The sequence below is a fragment of the Podarcis cretensis genome, assembly GCF_951804945.1.
Source record: "Podarcis cretensis genome assembly, chromosome: 14".
Taxonomy (NCBI): domain Eukaryota; kingdom Metazoa; phylum Chordata; class Lepidosauria; order Squamata; family Lacertidae; genus Podarcis; species Podarcis cretensis.
The window spans coordinates 2,313,015-2,337,905 of NC_137183.1; the positions used below are offsets into that span (position 1 = coordinate 2,313,015).

Here is a 24,891-nt window from a genome sequence, read left to right on the forward strand (position 1 = left end):
TGACAACCACATTCTTTAGGAACAATGGAAATGTCAATCCCAATGTGTGTTGGGGGGGCGGGCGGGCGGGCGGGCGTTGCTACCCAAAGGAAATACTACATTTCTCAGAAGTCAGCATATGGTTATTACTAGGCTGTAGGGAGAGGGGGGTTCCTCCTTCAGCAGAGATTGAAGTTGTTGTGGACCTCACCGTGCCTTCGGGACTAAAATGCCACTCACTTAGCCACAATGGGTGAATTCTTAAGGATGAAAAACATACATTCATCTAGGGGGATTAACAACCAGATCAGGGTGTTATTGCAGGGTTGAGCTCAGAGATCAAACTGAAATGGAATTTCTGCTGGGACAGCTTTGCAAGTTGAGCAGTGAGCACCACTTCATTTGAAAGTCAGCATGAATATAGCGTTCTGGGACAGCTGGGTGCAACCTCCCCTTTGTCATAGGCTTGTGGTAGGTCAAATGCTCCTCCTCTGCCCCAGTTCCCCATCTGTGACATGCAAAGCTTACTGGGCCACCCACTGCCATGCTTAGAAAGAACACTTTTGGGTCTGCCTTTGGTACCTGGAAATCCATGATTAGGAACTTTTGTGCTTTTTTGCTCTGCTAAATTAGCAGCCCTATAAGAAAAAGCTCTACAAATACTGTTGTGGGTTGTGGGGGTCAGTCTGGATGATGCTCCGAGTCCCTTCCCATTTTTTGGGTCCTTTGGGAGGATTAGATCTAAATAGAGGATTCCATCGCTGAAGGAGTCAAGTTTCTTTGTAAGACAAGGGCCTTAGCAGGTCACTTAAGTGTCTTCATCCACATCCCAAAAGAATAAGCTAGCCTGCAAGAGCTGCAACTAAGGGAGGCTGTCCTTTAGGCTAGCGGGTGGACCTTTCCTCCACGCCCCCCCCCCACCTGCCTCCTAGGTAGAAGAACAACAGCCAGAATGTAGGCGAGAGAGCGGAAGCGGAAGCCGGCTGGACACTGGAGATGCCAAGAACTGCTTGTTCTGTGCTGGATCCAAACTAATGGAGAAGAAATATCTGTCGGGGTGCTAATGCGGTAAACCCCTCCATCTTATGTTCACATCGTGCATATGTGTAAATAAAACCACATATTCTAAAGACACCCCAGACTCCCCTGACCTTCATCCCAAAAGGGTAAGTGTGCCTGGAACCCCTGAAATCTCTCCCCGCTTGGACATTGGGGTGGTATGTAACAATATATGAAGGAACCTAACATGACACGGGGCAGCTGTTTTGCAGCAACAGCCTCACAATTTTCAGGAGATAAAGTGTAATAGATTGTCCTGAAGTGCTGTGTGGGTCACTTACCTTTCTGTGTTCAATGGAGGGCTGTGGAATGACAAGCTGAAATCCAAGGACCACAATGGAGCTCAGAAGCCTGCAGGACAAAATAGTTTCTGCTGAGTTCCAGGAGTCAAGGAAAACCACAAGCAACAGTTATGGTTTCTTTGGCTTCCACTCAGCTCCCCCCCCCCCACAACGGCACCCCTAAGCAGCCACAGACCACACGACGGGGGTTCCAGGTCAGAGGAAACAACACCTGTTAAAGGTTGAACCATGACATTTTCCTATTTAGAAATTAACCACTGCCCCCCCCCCAATTCCTCCCAGGTAAATTACACCACCGCAACTCAGATCCTTCTGGAACCATCTCAAAGGGGTGTGAATGTCTAAGAGAGAATATACTGTATAAATAAAGAAATATTTATTTAGTGAGGGGGGGGAGAGAAACCAACACAAACTACTAGTATATGGTTTTGCTTTTCCCTCCCTCTTCCAGATGCTGCCCTTCATTCCATTGTTATTGTTGTTATTGTACTTATTTATATCCAACTTTTTCCCAGACTGGAATTCAAGGCAGCTTACACAAATTAAAACAGGCATCTTTAAAATCCAAAAAGCTAAAAAAATATACTATGAAAGACATCAAAAAGCAATTAAACTCAAATTTAAATAAAATATAAAAAACCCAAATCTGTTAAAATGCAGCACAGTGCTATTTAAGCATTTGCTTAAGAAAAGCCAGTCCGTTCCCAAAGGCCTATCAGAATAAAATAGCCTTCTCCTGCTGACAGATTCTGTTTGTTCCGCATTGCAGCCCTCCCTCTGCTGAGAAGTCCAGCTGAGCTGCGCTGCGAACTGGGGGGGGGGTGGAGTTTCTGCGACCCCTGCATGCTGCTGGTGGGCGAGGCAGAGGCAGCAGTGGGTCTTAGCTTTGTATAGATACTCAAAAGCCAGAGATTTCGGCACATGCATACTCCATCCTATGTTGCCACTTTGAACAGCCAGGGCTTCCTGGCTTGTGCTAGCAGATAGAGAAGGTTGGATACAACCCAGAGAGTAGCTGAAAGGGAAATTTGAGACATTTTCCTGGAAGAGATTACCGTATTTTTCGCTCTATAACACGTATCTGACCATAACCCTGTGCCTGGGTTTTTTTCCATTTAACAGTTTGCAGCCTTTTCCTTCCGCTCCTTGTTTTGAGGCAGAATAGATTTGAGCAAGTGAGGAGGACTTGGATTGCAGGGGATTCACCATTAGCTGTGCAAAAGCGCTCCTCCTTGTAGCCTGAGTGATAAGCAGCCACCAGCAGCAATAGAATGGAGCACAAAAAAGTGGTAGGGGCACTAGGACCCAGACAATGCTCGATCCCTCCCAGCGGATCAGCTGAGACGCCGGGATTTGCGAAGTTTTCCCCTCTCCCTCATCCCCAGCCTTTTTTTTTTTAACTTCCTGGTTTTCACTGCGTGGCTCAGAGCTCGAGGTTGGTTTTATTTTGCTGCTGGTTGCTTAAATTTTATCTTTCCTGCCGTCCCTCTGCAGCCTCATTGCTCTGTTTAGAGAGCACACGGACCTTTGCTAGCGTCTGTCCCTCCTCCCGTGTAAGCGGCTGCTGCCCGCTTTGCTGCCATGGCTCTCCTTCCCTCCCTCCGCTCCAGGTCACTTTAAAGCAAGCAAAGCGAGAGCCTCGTAGAGTGTGTAAGCGGCTCCCGCTTTGCTTGACTGACGGCAGCCATGGCTCCGATCCGTGCATTCGCTCCTTAACACGCACAGGCATTTTCCCTTACTTTCTAGGAGCAAAAAAGTGCGTGTTTTGGAGCGAAAACTACGGTAATCTTAGTATTGTTAGATATAGATAGGTAAATTCGCACACTGAATAGACTACAGTGGGCTCCACAATGCCTCCGTTTCCTTGTCACATGTTTGGCTCACACACACTCCCTGCTGGGCATTTTAACCCTGAGCAATGGCCCAGAAGCAGGGCACAGTTAAACATGCCTTAAATCATTTGTGGGAAGCCAACATCCTACTTGGGCTACAGGTTCACCCCTGGTGGGAAGTGAGACTTGGCATGAACATGTAGGGATGTTATAGCATTTACCGTATTTTTCGCACCATAGGACGCACTGGACAATAGGACGCACCTTGTTTTAGAGGGGGGAGAACAAGAAAAAAAAATCTCCCCCTCTCTGCCCAGCGCCCCTTCAGCAAAGCGGCAGGAGGCGCTGCGCAGAGAGGGGGAGAATTTCCCCCCTCTTGTTTTCCCGCTCTAAAACAAGGTGCCGTTCAGGCGGCTACCTTGGAAGCCTGGAGAGCGAGAGGGGTCGGTGTGCACCGACCCCTCTCACTCTCCAGGCTTCAGGTTCCTTTCGACCTGCTCCTTGGGGCTGGCGGGGGAAGCCCACCACCAGCCCCAAAGAGCAGGTCAGGGAGCAGCGGAAAGGCGCAGCAGAGAGGCTCCTGCCATAGCCGCGCGTCACCTCTCCAGCCAGGAGAGGGTCGCGGGGCTATGGCGTCTTCGCTCCATAGGACGCACACACATTTCCCCTTCATTTTTGAAGGGGAAAAAGTGCGTCCTAAAGAGCAAAAAATACGGTATTTATTCATTCATTTATTATTTACTAACACTCCTACAATTGCTTGGTTGTAAAAAAAAAAAAAAATCGAGGCAATTTACAAGAAAGATAAAACAACAGGATTATCTATAAAAGTTAACAACCATAATTTAAACCATTCAAAAGTTTTAAAGTTAACAACAAACGAAAAATGGATAAAAACACACATCAACTGTCGAAGCATTTGAATAGACTTGTCTAAACAAAAATGGTTTTAGGCACCGGAAAAAGTATAGTGAAGGTGCCTGGCTAAGATCACTAGGCAGGGAGTTCCAAAGTGTGGGCGCTGCTGTACTAAGAGACTGATTTATTCCAAATGCAGAATGGGTCCTCTTTGGCACATGGCACAGGGTCAGTTCTGCAGATTGAAGCGGTCAATTGGGCATACATGGTGTCAGACAATCTCACTGGTAAACTGATCCTAAGCTGTTAAGGGCTTTACATACTAAGAGTAACATCTTGAACTCGGTCAGGCAGCAAATTAGTGCAGAGTTCTGAGCAGCAGTATTATATCCTGGCAAGGCTTCACTCCTGTCAGCAATCGTGCTGCAGCATTCTGCACTAACTGCAGCTTCTGGATCAAACCCACCCATGGAGCTCATTGCAACAATCCAGTCTTGAAGTGACCAATGCATGAACTACTACTGTGGTCAGGCTGTGCTGGTCCCAGAATGGCTGTAGATGTTGAACCAACTACATGTGTCCCTTTTGTCCTCTGTGAAGTGTTCCAGTGCATAGAAGGATAGCCCAGTTGGGAAAGCAGGAGACTCTTAATCTTAGGGTTGTGGGTTTGAGCCCCACATTGGGCAAAAGTTTCCTGCATTGCGGGGGCTGAACTAGATGACCCCCATGGTCCCTTCCAATGCTATGATTCTATGAATTGAAGGTGGTGTTCTGCAAATTCGGGGATTAAGCAACTCCACCCCCCGCACCAATGAACAGTTGCTTTTAATTTCTCTGTGCCCTCTTGCGTTCTCTCTCTCTCTCTCTCTCTCTCACACACACACACACACCATTCATTCATAGAAAGCTCAACACTGGTAGGAGGAAAATCGTTCCACAGCTTGCAGTTCAAAGAGAGAGAAAGGCTCAGCAGTTCCTAATCTGCATGTGGAGATGTGCATTTCCATGAATACATTCTGCAAAAAATCCCACATGAGGGGGGCAACCATTTGGGAGTGAGCAGAGCCCTTAATCTTCAAAGCAAATTACTTAACGGATTAAAAGTTCTTTCTCCAGAGCTAAAAATCCTCAGGATTGGGGTGATTATTCTGTGCCAAGCTTATCCCAATCATTTTTCCAAAGAGAACATTATAATCAGGGCCTGTTGGTGGATGGGAATGGAAACCCAATTGGACAATGGAGCTACTTTCTAGCAAGCCCTGGGTGTGCAGTCTGGTAGACTCAAGTTGCAAAGCTGTTATCAACTTTCGGCTTCATGCGCATAGGAAATTTGGCAGGGATCTTCATTTTGATTCAGTGTTTTGTGATTTTTAAAAATATATTGGTATATTTCATGTTCCATCAAATGACGGTTTGCTTTGGCTGTATTAACTGCCTCTTAAATGCTTTGCCATGCTCTATTTTAAAAAGGAAGGAGGCTTCTTTCTTAAAAACAACAACGAAGTCTTCCTAATCCAGAAGGTTTGCTACACACTGGCAGTCTTGAAATGCAAGAATGCCATAAAACAGAGCTAAATAAAACTTGGGGGGGGGGGGATTCCATCCTTGCAGCCCTTTGGAATGGGATCATAGATGTGTCTCACAGCCAAGGAGAAAGATGCTTCCACAAATCACACCAAAAATGTTCTGGGTGTGTCGCTTGTAAATGTTGTTGATACAGGGCAGAAAGCAGGAAAAGACATTCCAAAGGAGACAGCAGTTTCACTTTTAGTCAAAGGGGCCGGCTGCATTCAGTTAACAAAACTGGAAAGTACAAAAACATATACACTGAAGATGCAGTCCTAAAAAATACTTGCCAGGGTGTGAGCCCCCACCGAACACAGTAGCACTGACTTCTGAGTCAACATGGGATTGCACTCCAAGGGCATCTTGTGAACAGGGTTACCAATTGGCCATTGTACAGTGGTACCTCAGGTTAAGAACTTACCGTATTTTACGCCCTATAGGACACACTTTTTCCCCTCCAAAAATAAAGGGGAAACGTGTGTGCGTCCTATGGGGCGAATGCAGGCTTTCGCTGAAGCCTGAAGAGCAAGAGGCGTCGGTGCGCACCGACCCCTCTCGCTCTCCAGGCTTCAGGAAGCTACCCGCAAGCCTTGCGAGCCCGGCAGGAGTTCCCGCAGGCTCGCAAGGCTTGTGGGCAGCAGCCTGCAGCCCGAAGCATGGGGCGCCCTCCAGAGGGAGCCCCGTGCTTTGCGCAGGTGTCCGGAAGCCTTGCATGCCCGGTGGGAGTTGCCGCCGGGCTCACAAAGCTTGCGGATAGCAGCCTGTTCTGGAGGCTGAGGTCGGGGGAAGCTCGGGCTTCCCCCGCCCCAGCCCTGTGGCTGGGGGGGGAAATAATTTTTTTTTTTATTCATTTCCCCCCCCCAAAAAAAAAAAAAAAACACAACAAGGTGCATCCTATAGGCCAGTGCACCCTATAGGGCGAAAAATACGGTAATTCATTCCGGAGGTCTGTTCTTAACCTGAAACTGTTCTTAACCTGAAGTACCACTTTAGCTAATGGGGCCTCCTGCTGCTGCTGCCACGCAATTTCTGTTCTCATCCTTAAGCAAAGTTCTTAACCCGAGGTACTATTTCTGGGTTAGCGGAGTCTGTAACCTGAAGCGTATGTAACCCGAAGTACCACTATATTACTAATCTGACAAGGAATCCGCATTCTGGAGAGAAACTGCCAGGTTCACCATCCTTGGATCCATTGGCAAAGCCCCTCAGGGACCTCCTGAATCTTCTCCCCAGCTCAGTCACTGAGATCACCTTATGAGGAACGGCTAAGGGAGCTGGGCATGTTTAGCCTGGAGAAGAGGAGGTTAAGGGGTGATATGATAGCCATGTTCAAATATATAAAAGGATGTCCCATAGAGGAGGGAGAAAGGTTGTTTTCTGCTGCTCCAGAGAAGCGGACACGGAGCAATGGATCCAAACTACAAGAAAGAAGATTCCACCTAAACATTAGGAAGAACTTCCTGACAGTAAGAGCTGTTCGACAGTGGAATTTGCTGCCAAGGAGTGTGGTGGAGTCTCCTTCTTTGGAGGTCTTTAAGCAGAGGCTTGACAACCATATGTCAGGAGTGCTCTGATGGTGTTTCCTGCTTGGCAGGGGGTTGGACTCGATGGCCCTTGTGGTCTATTCCAACTGGGGAATATTGGAAGCAGAGGCTCTGGCCTGGCTGGGCAGGTGCCTGGGCTCCACCGGCCAGAAAGGGCCACCACTGTCCCTGCCACCATTGGCACCCTGCCTCAGGCCCTGCTGCCATCGGAGCTCCAGCCACCACCAGTCATGCATGCTCTTCACCCCGTCCTCCCCATAGACATGTTTTACCCGGGGATGGGGCTTGTAATGGATGATGAGCCAGTACCTGAATCCTGGAAGCTAGGCTCCCATGCGCCCTTGGCCAGGAGCTGTCTGGGAGCCCCCAAAGCCGGGACAAACCATGCACCAGAAACTCAAAAAGCCCTTCCTTTGCACTCCACCAGCAACTTCCTCCACAGCCATTGGGGGCAGGTTTGCTCTGCTCTGCCTCCTCCTCCTCCTCCTCTTCCTCCCCCTCCCCTGCCAGTCCATCTGCCTCCCTCCCTCCCTCCCTTTTTCCTCTTCCTGCAACTTCTGCCTGTTCTCTCAGTCTTTCTTCCCCAGTTCCTCTCACACTTCTAATCGTGCCACCGGTTGACTGGAGAGAAGGTCCCAGAGGGCTGCTGCAATGGCCCATCCCAGTGGCTGGATTCCTCCTCCCAGAGGAGCCTGCGCACCTCGCCCAGCGCCCAGAGCGTGCGCAGACAGGCAGGCAGACTCCTGGCCCTCCAAGCCAGAGTACAGAGGTGCCACTTTTGCACCCACCCAGTCTGGACCTGGGCCATCAGCAGGCCAGCCTGGCCAGCCCCAAGGAATGCCCTCCATCAAGTCCAAACCCTGCAATGCAGGAAACACAGCAAACCAACTGTGCCAAATTGTCTTCCAAACTGGCTCTGTTCCCCACTGGGCAACCTCCATGTGAGATTCCCCGAGGTACAATGTTCAATGTAAGGCACATGAAGAGGGGAGGGGGTACCAATACTTACCTTAAAGAGCCTTTAAAATTGTCTGCCATGGTTAGTGACTCTTAACGTGATGTGTCCAGTGGGATAAAAAATTCAGGGTGGGTTACAGCAAAATCCTAGGGAAACAACAAAAACAAGATAGATTACTTTTCAGCATTTCATGACAGAAAGCCCACTACCCCTCTAGGTAAGCAGTCCAATTTGGGGGCTGCTCCTACCATCAGCAAGGCATGGTCTTGGTGGTGGTGCCACCAGGAGCTGCCCGGTTGGTACAGACCTGTGACAGGGCCTTTTCAGTGGTGGTTCACTGATGGTGAAATGTCTCCCTCATTATTAACTGTCAGGAGGCATTGGGAAAAAGTCCTGTTTACTCAGGCATTTGGTGGTTAAAGACCATTCCAGGCAACCCTAAGATTATTGGATGGAAGAATGTTTTTATAACTGTGTTTAATTGCTTTTAGAATGCTTTCTTGTATTTAAAAAAAATGTAAGTGATTTTTGGTGCTTTTAATTGTAATGGTTTTTAGAATGTTTTAATCTGTTCTAAAATGTTGGTTTTGGTTTCAAATAGTGCATCTGTTTTTTGCCACAGACTCCTTGGGGTAGAAGAACTGGAAATAAATTAAATCAATCAATCAATAAGACACTTTTCCTAATGTTCCACCCTATGTTGAAAGTGTTCAAAGAGGGACAGATCAGTGTTTCCCCAGCCAACATCAATTTTGCATTCATTCATAAATCTGTTCTGTCCTGTTCCCACATTAAACTGCATAAAAAAGAAATCCATACAATCATCACCATCATCATTATTAATTACTACTTATACCCCACCCATCTGACTGGGTTATCCCAGCCATATATTTAAATATAGAATCATAGAATCATAGATTTGGAAGAGACCACAAGGGCCATCGAGTCCAACCCCCTGCCAGGCAGGAAACACCATCAGAGCACTCCTGACATCATCCATTACAAGCCCCATCCCCGGGTAAAACATGTCTATGGGGAGGACGGGGTGAAGAGCATGCATGACTGGTGGTGGCTGGAGCTCCGATGGCAGCAGGGCCTGAGGCGGGTGCCAATGGTGGCAGGGACAGTGGTGGCCCTTTCTGGCCGGTGGAGCCCAGGCACCTGCCCAGCCAGGCCAGAGCCTCTGCTTCCAATATTCCCCAGGGAGGCAGGCATGAGGCGAGTCAAGGGCTGCTTTCCATCTTAGCCCAGCCTTATGCCAGGGGTGGGTGGCAAAAGGGGCGGATCAACAGATAGGACCCTTACTTTTGAACCGTCAGCAAAAGTTGGTGGTTTACATGCATCCAGCCATTACCCCCCCCCCCCCGCATCCTCCATCCAGGCAAGCAAGAGGTTGGGGACACAGAGAATGGCCAGTGAGGGGGTGTGCCTACAAGGAAGGGGGTGGCCTGAGCAGGGGGCATAGCCTGGGTAGAGCTCAGGAAGCCAAGCAGAGAGACCTGCAGGGCCCCCTTTGCCACTATAGGGTGGGATCTTAGCATGGAGTGTGGAGGACTAAGCTGTGCAGGTATTTTATTTTATTTTATTTTATTTTATTTTATTTTATTTTATTTTATTTTATTTTATATTTAAAAACACACATTTATATACCACTATTTCACAAAAACTCTATTTTTTTTAAAAAATACATATTTATTAAGGTTTTTGAATAAAAATACATAAATAAACAACATTACTTATCTTATAACATAGTTTCATCATTTCTTTGGACTCCCCCACGTCTCCCGCTCGCACTTACATCGTTACAAAAAATAAAAAATTTTCCAAGCAAATTACCCACTTGTTTACAATCTTAAAGGTAAAGGTAAAGGTACCCCTGCCCATACGGGCCAGTCTTGCCAGACTCTGGGATTGTGCGCCCATCTCACTTAAGAGGCCAGGGGCCAGCGCTGTCCGGAGACACTTCCGGGTCACGTGGCCAGCGTGACATCGCTGCTCTGGCCAGAGCCAGAGCCAGAGCCGCACACGGAAACGCCGTTTACCTTCCCGCTGGTAAGCGGTCCCTATTTATCTACTTGCACCCGGAGGTGCTTTCAAACTGCTAGGTTGGCAGGCGCTGGGACCGAGCAGCGGGAGCACACCCCGCCGCAGGGATTCGAACCGCCGACCTTTCGATCGGCAAGCCCTAGGCGCTGAGGCTTTAACCCACAGCGCCACCTGCGTCCCCTGTTTACAATCTTATCTCCGCTCATTTAAATAAAATCTATCAGTTCTCCAATAAATTTATATTTTACTTAATCTCGCTTATCGTCGAAATCAAATCTAATTCAGTGGTGGGCCATTATTTATGATCTAGCATCCTTCTTAACATTCAACCAAATTGCAATATTTTTGTAGGTAAATCTTAAATTTCCTCCAGTCCTCCTCAGTCCTCTCATCTCCCAGGTCTCGGATTCTACCAGTCATCTCGGCCAGTTGCATATAGTCCATCAGCTGCGTCTGCCACTCTTCCAGCGTGGGTAAATCTTGAGTTTTCCAGCTCTTAGCGATAAGTATCCTTGCTGCCGTTGTTGCGTACATAAAAAATGTTCGGTCCTTCTTTAACACCTTCTGGCCGACAATACCCAGAAGGAAGGCCTCTGGTTTCTTAGTGAAGGTATACTTAAATACCCTTTTCAACTCATTATATATCATTTCCCAGAAGGCCTTCACTTTAGGGCAGGTCCACCAGAGGTGAAAGAATGTACCTTCATGTTCTTTACATTTCCAACATTTATTATCAGACAAATGGTATATTTTGGCAAGTTTAACTGGGGTCATGTACCATCTATATATCATTTTCATTACATTTTCCTTCAGAGCATTACATGCAGTGAAGTTCAGCCCAGTGGTCCACAACCTTTCCCAGTCCTCAAACATAATATTATGCCCAATATCCTGAGCCAATTTTATCATAACCGATTTAACCATTTCGTCTTGTGTATTCCATTTTAACAGCAAGTTATACATTCTTGATAATACCTTAGTCTTTGGTTCTAACAATTCTGTTTCCAACTTCGATTTCTCCACCTGGAACCCTACCTTTTTATCATTCTTAAAAACTTCTTTAATATGAGCGTAATGTAACCAGTCTCGCACTTTATCCTTCATTTTCTCCAAACTCTGCAATTTCCAATTATCTTCATCTTTTTCTAATATTTCCCAATATTTTGGCCATTTGGCCTCCATACTGGGTCTTATTTCACAAAAACTCTAAAGCACCAACCCACCAGTGATGCTTCTGCAGGTGATCATAGAATCATAGAACCATAGAATCATAGATTTGGAAGAGACCACAAGGGCCATCGAGTCCAACCCCCTGCCAAGCAGGAAACACCATCAGAGCACTCCTGACATATGGTTGCCAAGCCTCTGCTTAAAGACCTCCAAAGAAGGAGACTCCACCACACTCCTTGGCAGCAAATTCCACTGTCGAACAGCTCTTACTGTCAGGAAGTTCTTCCTAATGTTTAGGTGGAATCTTCTTTCTTGTAGTTTGGATCCATTGCTCCGTGTCCACTTCTCTGGAGCAGCAGAAAACAACCTTTCTCCCTCCTCTATGGGACATCCTTTTATATATTTGAACATGGCTATCATATCACCCCTTAACCTCCTCTTCTCCAGGCTAAACATGCCCAGCTCCCTTAGCCGTTCCTCATGTAGTAAACAGCTTTGGGCAGGATTTGTTTTGTGGAAGAGGAGCATAGAAATACAATTCTGAATGAAATTTAGGAAGGAAGGAACATCTGGAGGTCCCTCGGGAACTCTTCAGCCCTTCCTACAAGAGCTGAGATCTTCCTCTCTATCTGTGTTCAGATGGTATTTGAGATGATTCTTTTAAAAGGAAGCTTTGGTTTTCTTGCTGCTGCTTAATTTATTTAATCAATTAATCAATCTAATCTCCTCTTTTTGTATAAAAGGTAAAGGTAAAGGTACCCCTGCCCGTACGGGCCAGTCTTGACAGACTCTGGGGTTGTGCGCCCATCTCACTTAAGAGGCCAGGGGCCAGCGCTGTCCGGAGACACTTCCGGGTCACGTGGCCAGCGTGACATCGCTGCTCTGGCGAGCCAGAGCCGCACACGGAAACGCCGTTTACCTTCCCACTGGTAAGCGGTCCCTATTTATCTACTTGCACCCGGAGGTGCTTTCGAACTGCTAGGTTGGCAGGCGCTGGGACCGAGCAGCGGGAGCGCACCCCGCCGCAGGGATTCGAACCGCCGACCTTTCGATCGGCAAGCCCTAGGCGCTGAGGCTTTAACCCACAGCGCCACCTGCGTCCCTTGTCTTTTTGTATAGACATAAACATATTATAGACATAATAGATATACACATAATATAGAATATTTTGTTATATATGTCTATTTACATACTTTATTAGTTGCTTTGATAGATTCCTCTGGAGCAGAGACGAGGAATACATTTTTTTACACTGCATTACTACATCCACATCCCACTTTTCCTCCACTTTCCACTTTCCACATCCATATTTCATTTTTTTATACTTGCAACAACCCTGTGAGGTAGGTTAGGCCTAGTGGGGATTTGAACCTAGATCTACCAGACCCAAGTCTCTAACTCTAACTATTGATTTGTTCCTATATTGCACAATGCCCATCAGCATTCACAAAATTTTGAGTGTTTACTGCAGAGCACATACACACACTTGTTGAAAGGGATGGTACTTATTTTCTGTTCCCTGAAAAGCTATTTGCTTGGCCTGGTTGGCCATTGAAGTTAAACAAAAGGAACAGGGTAATAAATCAAAGGGAAATAGTCCTTTGAAAGAAAGAAAAAGCAAGCAAGTCCTGAAGTTTCTTTGCTACTTCCACTAAAATTCTTAGTAGCAGCTGGGAAGGCACACACACTAAGCAGAAAGATGAATACCAAGGGAAATTTGGCTTGGCATGGCAGACATTGAAGTCAGCAAGACAAAGTAGATTACATAGCACAGACCTGCCCTGCAGCTGACCGAGTAGAAGCACAATTGCTGCAGGTGAACAGCTCTTAGCTGAACTCTTTTGATCCATGTTTGCATGTAGAGAGATTAAAAGAGAGGCTGGGGAGGTTGAGGGGTGGCAGTTTAAAGAGCATCCAGTGATACAGGAAGAGTTTTCATGTGTGACTGTCGCCTCTTGGGAGTTTGAAAAAGTGAAAGTGTCTGCTTTCAATAAACAAAGGGTCAAGTCATATAATCCCACAGGAGCTGCCTCAAGGAAATCAAAATTACTAATTAGGAAGTTGGTATTTTCCTTCTCTTACCTTTTGCATTATACTTTACAGGACCTTGTTTATGTTGTGGTTGCAGTGTCCGTGCACAGCGGAATGATGAGGAATACGTGCACATACTCTATATTGCTTTATTTACGTTTCAAAGCTGGTAGATTACAGAAAAACATCTTGCCTCTGCCGGAGCAGAGAAAGCATCCTCTCTCCTCTAAAGCACGGAGAGAAGCACTGTGTGAACAGTGAAAAACAGAAAACCAGTGTACGTCACATCCAGTCTCCTTTCCCGTGAGAAACTCCAACAGCAACTCTGACTGGAATGTAAACATTGCCTCGTGACAAGCACTTCGCTGCACAGTGAAGAGAGCAGAAACCAACAGTTTAAGGCTGTAGCCCCATGGAGCTCAATGAAGCAGATGCCTGAGGAGGCATCCATGGGCAGGATTGTGCTGTTGTGAGTAATTAACGGTGGTGTGTTGTCTCCATTGCTGACCCTCAAAGTTTTCCGTTTTTTGGAATTCAGATCTTACTGGGTTGGATGCAGAAATGCCCTTCTGTAGGCCGGAGTCTTCCATCAATGTTGCACTTCTATGGGTGCAAGGATTCCTTTCCTAAGCAGGAGGGCATATTTTGGATCCAGCCCATTGTATTCCCCCTCTATGATGGATGTAGGTTTGCTGCTATCATGGTGGCAAATCCATCCAACCAAAGAACGTAAATGGACCGATGGCCTCCTCCCTTATCTGCTTTTCTTCCACACACAGATCAGTTTCAGAGATATTGCTCTGTATTCCCTTGCCATTTGGAGTTCAAGAGGCAGGACCTTCTTGGTTGTGGCACCTGGGCTATGGAATACCTTACCTGGGGCTGCACATCTGGCCTCTTCATTATTTAGCATTTCTTCTTCTTCTTCTTGAAATGAAAGTATAAATAGTAATTCTTCCTCTTCCTCCTCCTCCTCTGGTAATACTACTACTAAACAGTTTCCATCACATGGAGGCTCTCTATGTGCTGTGTGAAGAAGTCCTTTATTTTTTTCTGTCCCAAATCTTCCAACATTCAGCTTCATGGGATGTCCACTAGTTCAAGAGTTATGAATTTTGTCTACTTTCTCCAGGCCATGAATAATTTTATAATCTTCTATCCTGTCGCCTCTTACTAGCCTTTTCTCTAAATGAAACAACCACGTTGTTTACACATTAAGGAGGGATCCTGGTTTGGTGCAGTGTTGCCTTCAGAGCTCAGGTCTGTATGACGTATTGGGGCATGCACAAACTTTTGAATTAGTCTTAGATATTGATTTATAATGTTTAGTGTTCAGTGAAAAGAAAACCCATTGACTGGTGATTTAGCCTTGAATGTGCAAATCATGTACAAAACCAGATATTTAACGTGTAGTATATTCCAATAGAAACGCACCAGAAAAGTGTAGGATTTTTTTACCTCTTTGTTTTTACTATCTGTGTTTTGTTTAAGGATGTGTATGTCCCTGTAAAGTTCCATGTGCAATGACTCCCATTCTACATATTCAAGCACACATAAAAACCTCAGGGTCAAGCAAGATCTTGTGTAATTTATGCATGCTTACTAGGAAGAGAATTCCATTTGAACTCACTGATGCTGGCTCTGAATTAAACGGAATACGTTTCAACTTATTCAGAGTTCAGATTTACAATTTCCTTGGCATGGATCTTGGACTTCTCTGAACTGGCACAGGCCTGGCTGCCCCCTTGAGTTAAGAGAGGCTTCAAAAGTTGCTTTGCTTTTTTTTTTTTTTCGCAAAATTACAAGCCACGATTGTCTTGGGCAGATAATTAAAACCAATGTTATCTGGCTGATAATGTCAAAGTTTGTACAATAAACTGGTTGTAAGCTTTGTACTGAGCTGTGCACATGGTCGGTTTGTAAGATAAACCCAGGCTTCCTTTGGCCACCTTGCGGTTATCTGATTGGTTGACAGAAATGGATAACATCTTATCTACAAGGAATGATGCTGTAATGTTTCACTTCATGGCCCTACGCTCTCTTTAAACACTGTGCTAGTTGTGAGCAGCAAAAGGCACCAAAACCCGGCTCTGTAGAAGAAGCAGAGCCTGTCTAAACCTTATTCAGCAGAGAGAGACAGCAAGAACAGTAGAAAAAGGTTTGCCTAGACTTTTCCAGTGACAGAGGAGAATTTTGTTTGGTCTGCATTTTTAAGTGACCTGATCTAATTTGCACCTCCTGGATTAATACAATGCAATTATCCATCAGCTTTTGCACTTCTTTCAATTTTGCCATATGGATGTTGTCTCAAAATGTGTAAAAAAGAAAGAAAGAAAGAGGTGCTTGGGATAAAATACATCTAGAAATGTGTACAATGGGATAAAATATATTTTTAATACATGCCTTGTTTTTAATTATATTTTTATTGAAGTTTTAATAGCACATAATGATAACAAGACAGGCAAGCATAAAGTGTAAAATATTAACTAAACATTTAAGTACATAGACTCAAGGGCATCCTGATCAAATTTGCAGATGACACCAAACTGGGAGGGGTGGCTAACACCCCAGAGGACAGGATCACACTTCAAAACGACCTTGACAGATTAGAGAACTGGGCCAAAACAAACAAGATGAATTTTAACAGGGAGAAATGTAAAGTATTGCACTTGGGCAAAAAAAAATGAGAGGCACAAATACAAGATGGGTGACACCTGGCTTGAGAGCAGTACATGTGAAAAGGATCTAGGAGTCTTGGTTGACCACAAACTTGACATGAGCCAACAGTGTGACGCGGCAGCTAAAAAAGCCAATGCAATTCTGGGCTGAATCAATAGGAGTATAGCATCTAGATCAAGGGAAGTAATAGTGCCACTGTATTCTGCTCTGGTCAGACCTCACCTGGAGTACTGTGTCCAGTTCTGGGCACCACAGTTCAAGAAGGACACTGACAAACTGGAACGTGTCCAGAGGAGGGCAACCAAAATGGTCAAAGGCCTGGAAACGATGCCTTATGAGGAACGGCTAAGGGAGCTGGGCATGTTTAGCCTGGAGAAGAGGAGGTTAAGGGGTGATATGATAGCCATGTTCAAATATATAAAAGGATGTCACATAGAGGAGGGAGAAAGGTTGTTTTCTGCTGCTCCAGAGAAGCGGACACGGAGCAATGGTTCCAAACTACAAGAAAGAAGATTCCACCTAAACATTAGGAAGAACTTCCTGACAGTAAGAGCTGTTCGACAGTGGAATTTGCTGCCAAGGAGTGTGGTGGAGTCTCCTTCTTTGGAGGTCTTTAAGCAGAGGCTTGGCAACCATATGTCAGGAGTGCTCTGATGGTGTTTCCTGCTTGGCAGGGGGTTGGACTCGATGGCCCTTGTGGTCTCTTCCAACTCTATGATTCTATGATTCTATGGCAACAGCAAAAATAACAAGGGAGCTTGGCTGTTTCTCCCTGGCCCTAGAAACTACAGTACAGTGGTACCTCGGTTAAGTACTTAATTCGTTCCGGAGGTCCGTTCTTAACCTGAAACTGTTCGTAACCTGAAGCACCACTTTAGCTAATGGGGCCTCCTGCTGCTGCCACGCCACCGGAGCACGATTTCTGTTCTCATCCTGAAGCAAAGTTCTTAACCCGAGGTAATATTTCTGGGTTAGCGGTGTGTGTAACCTGAAGCGTATGTAACCTGAAGCGTATGTAACCCGAGGTACCACTGTACTGGGTCTTGGCATCTTGCATGCCTCCAGTCACTAGAGGGCAGCACTGAGACTGAGAGTCAACAAAATGCACGGTGTGGTCTCTGGTCTCCTGCCAAACTGCCAAGTTTCTCTTTCTCCCTCCCCCTCCCCTTTCCCCATGTAGGCTTAGAATCCAAAGCCATCCTTATAAGGGATGCCAACTTGAATAAAATATGGGGGGGGGAGGTAAGCCCCGCCCTGCATAATTGATCACATGACATGGCACACGCACACCATTTAAATGGAAATACTCACTGACTTTGGGGGCTTGACCTCCTTGAATACTTTATGGGGGGCTGAAGGGATCTCGGCCCCTAGGAGTTGGCTCCTATGCTTGTAAATAGAGCTCCTATCCATTGTAAACTAGACCACCAAGCCTCAGACCAACCAGATGCCCCAAAATGATATCGCTGTTGACTGTATCAAAAGCTGCTGAGAAATGTCGAATAATAAGCAGGGGCTTATTGTAAGTGGTCATCCACCAGGGCAACAAAGCTACTTTGGGTCCCACATAACAACCAGATTGATACAGGTTAGCACTGTCCAAGACTCGCTCCATTTCAGAAGCAGCTACAAGAGTCTGCAAGGTGACTTTTAGATTCAGCTTGAATCATGGACAGGTACCAGCATGGCAGCAGAAACACTGTTCTTGTTTAGTCGTTTAGTCGTGTCCAACTCTTCATGACCCCCTGGACCAAAGAACGCCAGGCCCTCCTGTCTTCCACTGCCTCCCTCAGTTTGGTCACACTCATGCTGGTAGCTTCGAGAACACTGTCCCACCATCTCGTCCTCTGTCATCCCCTTCTCCTTGTGCCCTCCATCTTTCCCAACATCAGGGTCTTTTCCAGGGAGTCTTCTCTTCTCATGAGGTGGCCAAAGTCTTGGAGCCTCAGCTTCAGGATCCGTCCTTCCAGTGAGCACTCAGGGCTCATTTCCTGAAGAATGGATTGGTTTGATCTTCTTGCAGTCCATGGGACTCTCAAGAGTCTCCTCCAGCACCATAATTCAAAAGCACCCATTCTTCAGTGATCAGCCTTCTTTGTGGTCCAGCTCTCACTTCCATACATCACTACTGGGAAAACCATAGCTTTAACTGTATGGACCTTTTCCGGCAAGGGGATACAGAAACACTATAAAGCCAATAAGTTGTCATTTTCCAACTACAATTTCAGACATTGGCTAAATGTTGGTATATGCATGACAAGATTGCTGGGACAATTATTAAATCCTTGGGAAAATAAATCTTTGCACATCTGTTCAGTAAGAGCGCTGTTTGGGAGTATGCCGACATCCATCCTCAAAATATTGTGAAGAAAAGCAAATAGCCAACTTCCTGTAAAAAGATAGTTTGCGCCCCCAGACTTGCCTATGAAAAGGCCACGTTGAAACTACATTTCAAGAGTGTCTTGCACATTTGAAAAAAAATCTGAAAATTTCAAACTACCCTAGGGGTGACCAAGGGTCATCTCACAACTCCCAGGCTACACACATCTGTACTTTGGGGCAGTCCCATTTTATCTTCACAGCAGTCCTGAAAGGTATGATAGGTTCTACGGGGTGGAGAAAGCCAGTAGGGCAGACATGTCCAAACTCCATTTCGGGGGACTAATCCGGCCCCTGTGGCAGTTTATTTTCTGGGGTAACAGAAGCCTAAAAGAAGCTCAACAACTTTGGGGTAAAATCATAAAAAAGCTCAACAACTTCAATCCTAAAAAAAAAGGCCAACAACTTTGGTTGGCCCTTCGGTCAGCCCTCATGGCCCTTCACTTCATCAAATCTGGCCCTCTTTGGAAAAAGTTTGGACTCCACTGCAGTCGGGGAAAGGTTTTCTCTCTCTCTTGTAACAGTAGAGCTCAGGGACATCCCATGAAGCAAACGTTGGGAAATTCACGACAGAACTTTTTTTGCACAACACATAAATTATGGAGCTCACCTTCCACAAGATGGAGTGGTGGCCATCCACTTGAATGGTTTTCAAAGAGGATCAGAAAAAATCATGGGGAATAAGGCTTAACAATGGCTGCAAGATGGAAATAGAATGAAACTACAGTAAATCTAAATACGGGAATACACTACAATAAATCAATAAAAAGACTAGATAGCATCAACACAGGTGCACCATGAATCATACTTGATGCATTCATGGTGGCTTTTTCCACCTGCCTGGCTCGCCCAAGGAGCCTTCACAAATGAGTCACTTTAAGGGGTATTTTTATCTGATCTATTAGCAAACTGTAGGCATGGCTAAATGGGTAATTGTTGGTTTTTTAGTGTTGTGGTGCACTGATATTATATGTCTTCTTAAGTATTGGGTTTTTTATTAAGTCCTACAAAGTTTCCCTTTAAAATTAATAAAGATGGAAACAGATAAAAGTATTCTTCACCAGTGAGTTCCATCATTACTGAGAATAAAAGTTCTATAGAATCTTAGATGTTGTGACGTGGGGCTTGTGATTTCAGCTCTCTTGACATAATATGCTGGAGACAGTTCTCTAGTAACACTTCTTTATTAAAGCAACAAGACTAAGGCCTGATGGAGGGAAGAGCTACATTTATAGGGACAGGGAACTAGCTAGAAAGGATACATTTTGGAGGGAACAATATCAGGCAATCACAGTCCTGCCTTTTGGAGGAAACCAATAAGACAGAGGATCCAAATACAGCAGCTTAAATGAACCAATAGTAGCTGTACCCTCTGGAACCAAAAGGCAGTTACTTTACCCTAATGCAAATACAGACAATAATAATACAGATATAAAATCCTTTGACTCAATACACAACATTAGATGAGCCAGATATTGGCATATACTGGTAGCACTCTATATTCATATAAGAAATAAAAGCATGCCATCTAGCTAAAAAAGATCCTTTGAGCTCTGTCCTTTGCATACTTTTAGTTCTTATGTATTGTCACTGTAATTCAGCACTGAGACTTTGATTTTTCTGTGAACTGCTTTGAGCACAAATTTACTGTGGAAAATGCATTATGCAAACTACCAGTGACAATGAGCTCATTTGTGCTCTCACCACAACCCAACTGTCCCAGCCATGGACTCCTCCCTTCAAGCAAGGGCAGCTGTGGCCAAGCTCTTACAGGTGCCCCCAAGGTGGGGCTGGCTGGCTCAGCCTTCTGGTGCAGATGCAGCAAGGTCCAGGGAGGCTACATAGCCAGCAATAGCCTTAAGACTGCTACCTGCCCACCTCCGGTTCCAGTTCTCATGGGGGAGCAGTGTGGCAAGAGGGAGGGTCGGATGCTGGGGCCTCCCCAACAATCAAATCCATCTTGGTTTCAAGGCTGAAAATCCTTTGGGGCGCTCGCCCCAAGAATGCCTCATTTCAGGGCCCACTGCCATGCTAGCTCCATGCTCAAATGCAAGCAGGGGAGGAGACTCTGGAGTGGACAGACCCCTCCACCATCAAAGCTCTTCTCCACCATCGGAAAAGCTCCTCCACTCCTCCCTCCCCCTTCCAGCCAGCAAATCTGGGGCTTAGAGTTGCACTGCTAATTCTCAAAGTTTGCTACCAATCAACCAGCCAAAGCTTGAGTCCAATTATCTACCAATTAAAACCAATCAAAGCTTGCAAACTTGAAATATGCCCAAATGCACTAATCTGTAACTACTTCCAAAGATTGCATAGAGACATGTAGAGAAAAAGAAACGCAGCCCTTCCTCCTGTTCTGCTTGCTTGGAACGTCTGAAGCTGAGCGATCCCACCCTTCACCAGCGTGAACTTTTCAGGAACCAGAGAGTGCCAACAGCAACATGATGGTATCCCAAAGCAAATTGCTATTCTCAGAGGATTTGTGGTTCAGCTGCAGTATTAATATTCTAGATGGAACCAAAGCCTAGCTTGCTAGCTTCTCTTAAAAGTTTATGATCCATCTTATTAGCAAGACCTTAGGAAACAATAAATACTTCCACGCGGCTAATTGCAAGCATGTGTACACAGAGATTAAAGTGCAGTGCATGTCAGGATGATGTAGGGCCAACCCAAAACCCAGTGAAAAATTATGTTGCCGTGGTCAAAGATACTTCCGTAAAGTACTGTGGAAAAAGTGTGGCAGGAAACATTATTCTACAACCTCACCCTGTTAATGACAACCACTGTCTGAGATGGGACGAGGAGCTACCTTTTTCTGTTTCTAAAACAAATGTTTTGCATCTATCAGGCTATATTAAAGCTTCCACTCCCTTTCCTGAAACAGGAAAACCCAGCTCTCTAAGCAGAATACCATAAACATTTTTAGTGGCACCTTCAGTCTGAGAAAGGGGAAGACTGACTCCTGGGTTGCAGCCCTTCAAGCACGGCCTTGTTTGGCATGGGTTGAAGGTTGCTATCAAGTGACAAAAGTGAAGCATCTAACTTCCAAGGTGGTCTTCCTCTGGTTTAAGAACACAAGAGGAGTTTGCTGGATCCGGCCAGTGGCCCATCTAGTCCAGCATCCTGTTCTCACAAGGGCCAACCAGATGCCTGCGGGGAACCTGCAAGCAGGAACTGAGCACAAAGCAGTCTCTCCTCCTGTGGTTTCCACACACTGGTAGGGAAGCAGCGCTGTCTTTGATCATAGAGATGACCTACATGCAAAAGGGACGGGTCTGCCGGGACTGTACCACTTCAGCATGCAAGTGCAGGAATCATAGGATTAAATGCTCTCAAACATCAAGAATCCCCTGGCTGTGGAAAGCAAGCATGTCAGGGACCAGGGCACAGGTTATTATTACATGTGCATCCGTTTATCACATATCCATTTGTGTTGCTCTATAATATTGTTGCCACGTTATATTCCTGCCACTCAGTTTTTTTGTTTTTAAAATAAAGGGTGAGGGAATCCCAGGTTTTGCTGAGGTTTCACTGTCTACTTTTCTGCACCTGGCACCTTCACTATATAGCAATTCTTTGCCCTGGCTCTTGACAGTTGAGGGGTGCATTTTTGGGTGTGACTGTAAGCTGCTTTAAGATATATTTAATATTGTGTTTTTATGTTGTAATCCACCCTGGGGCCTTAGGGTGAAGGGGAAGGTAAATAATAACCCTGATGTTTTGGACTACAGTTCCCATCAGCCCTGGTCAATGCGAGTTGTAGTCCCAAACACAGGGTGGTGAAGGCTGGTCTCTGAACTGTAACTCCTCACCCTTGGTAAAATGGCTCACCTCATACATTAAGCTGCGTCAGGTCAACCACACCAGTGAATGCAACATATATTGTGTTCCTTTTTGAAGAGCTTATATGACCTTATTAAAACATCTGGTCACGCACACCATGGAAGCCAGCTCTTAACTGCTAGCAGATTTACTGGCATGGTGAAAAGGCTGGGTGGGTCATTTTCAAGCAGAGAATCGTTTTGATTCATTTGTGGCTACATATCTCACAAAAGGAATCCCTGCTCTTGATGCGCCTCCAAGTTCTTCTTCAGGGAAGGCAGGAAGGATGGAAGAGAAACAATGCCTCCGTCAGGTTGACCTGCTGCTTCATACCCTCCAAGTGTCCCAATTCTCCAGGGACGGTCTCAGAATTACAAAAGCCACTCTGGCTTCTAATCTGATCCTAGGTCTCCCACCAGGGCTGCCATACGTCCAGATTTCCCCAGATATTACCAGGATTTGACATCCGAGGAGAATTGCCCCCCCAACCCACCTTGCAGGGTTGCTGTGAAGATAAAAGGTTAGGGCAGAATCTGCATGCAGTGCCTCAAAGTCCTTGCTATGAATGGGCCCCATTCCCTTGACTTTCAGTGGGGCTTTCTTTGAAGGTGACTCGGAAACTACAACTAATCCAGAATGCGGCAGCTAGACTGGTGACTGGGAGCAGCCGCCAAGACCATATAACACCAGCCTTGAAAGACCTACATTGGCTCCCAGGACGTTTCCGAGCACAATTCAAAGTGACCTTTAAAGCCCTAAACGGCCTCGGCCCAGTATACCTGAAGGAGCGTCTCCACCCCCATCATTCAGCCGAGGGCCTTCTGGCGGTTCCCTCATTGCGAGAAGTGAAGCTACAGGGAACCAGGCAGAGGGCCTTCTCGGTGGTGGCGCCCGCCCTGTGGAACGCCCTCCCATCAGATGTCAAGGAGATAAAGAACTATACAACTTTTAGAACACACTGAAAGGCAGCCCTGTATCGGGAGGTAACACTTGATATTTTATGTTTCTTGATATTTTATGTTTTTAGATATGCTGTAAGCTGCCCTGAGTGGCAGCATATATTATTATTATCCCTGCATCTAATTTTAGACTCCTTGGGCCAGGCACCTGCCATAACTGCACACTCCAAGGCAGGAGTAGCCAGTGTGGTGCCCCCCCCCTCGATGTTGCTGGACTACAATTATTACCAGTGCCTTTTTTCTAGAAAAAGAAGTGGGGTGCTCAGCAGTTGTGGACAATCTCCCTTCAACCTCAGCTGCATCTCCAGTGTACAATACCAGCAGTGGACTGCACCGCAGGGTTGTCGTTAAGCCATTAGTTCTTAGCTACTGCTCCCTAATCTGCAGCATGGGCATGATAACTGTATTATATATTCATTAGCATAACCATTTTTAATCCTTAAAACAAATACATTTTACAAAACCAGACCTGAGTTAGAAACAACATGAACAACTCCTCAGGCATCTGTTCCAATCTCACCTACACTGTTTCCCAATCACAACTACACTGAAATCCTGGGATCCCCTCTGCTGTTGCTTTCCTCTCCAGCAGAAGAGTCTGGGTGGAAGTGTGGAATTGCCCTCAAAAGAATCCAGGAAGCTCTGTCTCTAAACCATGCAATCATCACTCTATTTTTTAAAAATATAGCATCTATGCTGGTGTGTGCTTTCCTCACCTGCCTGCCTGCCTGCCTTGGGCCTGCTGAGCAATGCTCTAGGCTTTGTCCATTTGCCCCCTTGCCCACTCACAATTGACCGAACGGACAGATCAGTTTTCCAGGCAGCAAGCTCAGCTCAGGGAATTGCTTTGCTCCCTGAGAAACCATCCCCAGGGCTTCCCCAGGCAAAAAAGAGGTGCCACTACAAAGTACTGGCACGTACCAGCTAAACCCCAACACCACCACACACTACTTCTTCTTCTCATTATTATTATTAACCAATACAATTCCCATCATTTCTGCCCATTTGTTGTGCTGGATAGAGCAGATAGGAATTGTAGTCCAACATATCCGGAGAGCACCGTGTTGGCCAGTGCTTTTCTAGGGCAGCATGTGCCCTGGTGGCGCTGGTCATTCAGTAGTATGCTCTTCACATTCAGAAGCAAAGCTCTAAGAATGATGCCACATGCAGGATTTATTACTCACTTTCAAGTCACTAGGGACGCAGGTGGCGCTGTGGGTTATACCACAGAGCCTAGGACTTGCCGATCAGAAGGCCGGCAGTTTGAATCCCCACAACAGGGTGAGCTCCCGTTGCTCAGACCCTGCTTCTGCCAACCTAGCAGTTTGAAAGCATGTTAAAGTGCAAGTAGATTAATAGGTACCGCTCCGGCAGGAAGGTAAATGGCATTTCCGTGCGCTGCTGTGGTTCTCCAGAAGCGGCTTAGTCATTGGCTCCCTTGGCCAATAAAGCAAGATGAGTGCCACAACCCCAGAGTCGGCCACAACTGGACTTAACTGTCAGGGGTCCCTTTACCTTTACCTTCAAGTCGCTACTAATTAGATGTCTCTGAGACCAGAGGAACCCAAAGGTTCTCACTTTGCTCAGAAACCAAATCACAGAGAGAGAGAACCCAGGGAACTGTACAAAGCAATGGAGCAAAAGCCAACAGAAACATCCAACTCAATGCAGACGTGCCAGCGTTGATGACATCCCTCATTCAACATG

At 46.0% G+C, this 24,891-nt stretch overlaps 2 protein-coding genes across 3 annotated transcripts in view; both read right to left on the reverse strand.

Annotated features, from left to right (window-relative positions):
• LOC307202957 (thrombospondin type-1 domain-containing protein 4-like) overlaps nucleotides 1–24,891 on the reverse strand; it is a 122,548-nt gene that overhangs the window by 93,088 nt on the left and 4,569 nt on the right. For both annotated transcript variants that reach the window (XM_079953423.1, XM_079953424.1), the window contains exons 2-3: nucleotides 8,150–8,244; nucleotides 1,320–1,389 (exon numbers count right to left, since the gene is read on the reverse strand). In XM_079953423.1, coding sequence (XP_079809549.1) covers nucleotides 1,320–1,389; nucleotides 8,150–8,178 — 99 coding nt within the window. In that variant the 5' untranslated portion in view covers nucleotides 8,179–8,244. The remainder of the gene's footprint in view (nucleotides 1–1,319; nucleotides 1,390–8,149; nucleotides 8,245–24,891) is intronic.
• The window catches only part of LRRC49 (leucine rich repeat containing 49), a 115,892-nt gene continuing 106,911 nt past the window's right edge, over nucleotides 15,911–24,891 (reverse strand). The window contains exon 16 of the mRNA XM_079953250.1: nucleotides 15,911–15,959. Within this exon, the coding sequence (XP_079809376.1) occupies nucleotides 15,926–15,959 (34 nt within the window). The 3' untranslated portion in view covers nucleotides 15,911–15,925. The remainder of the gene's footprint in view (nucleotides 15,960–24,891) is intronic.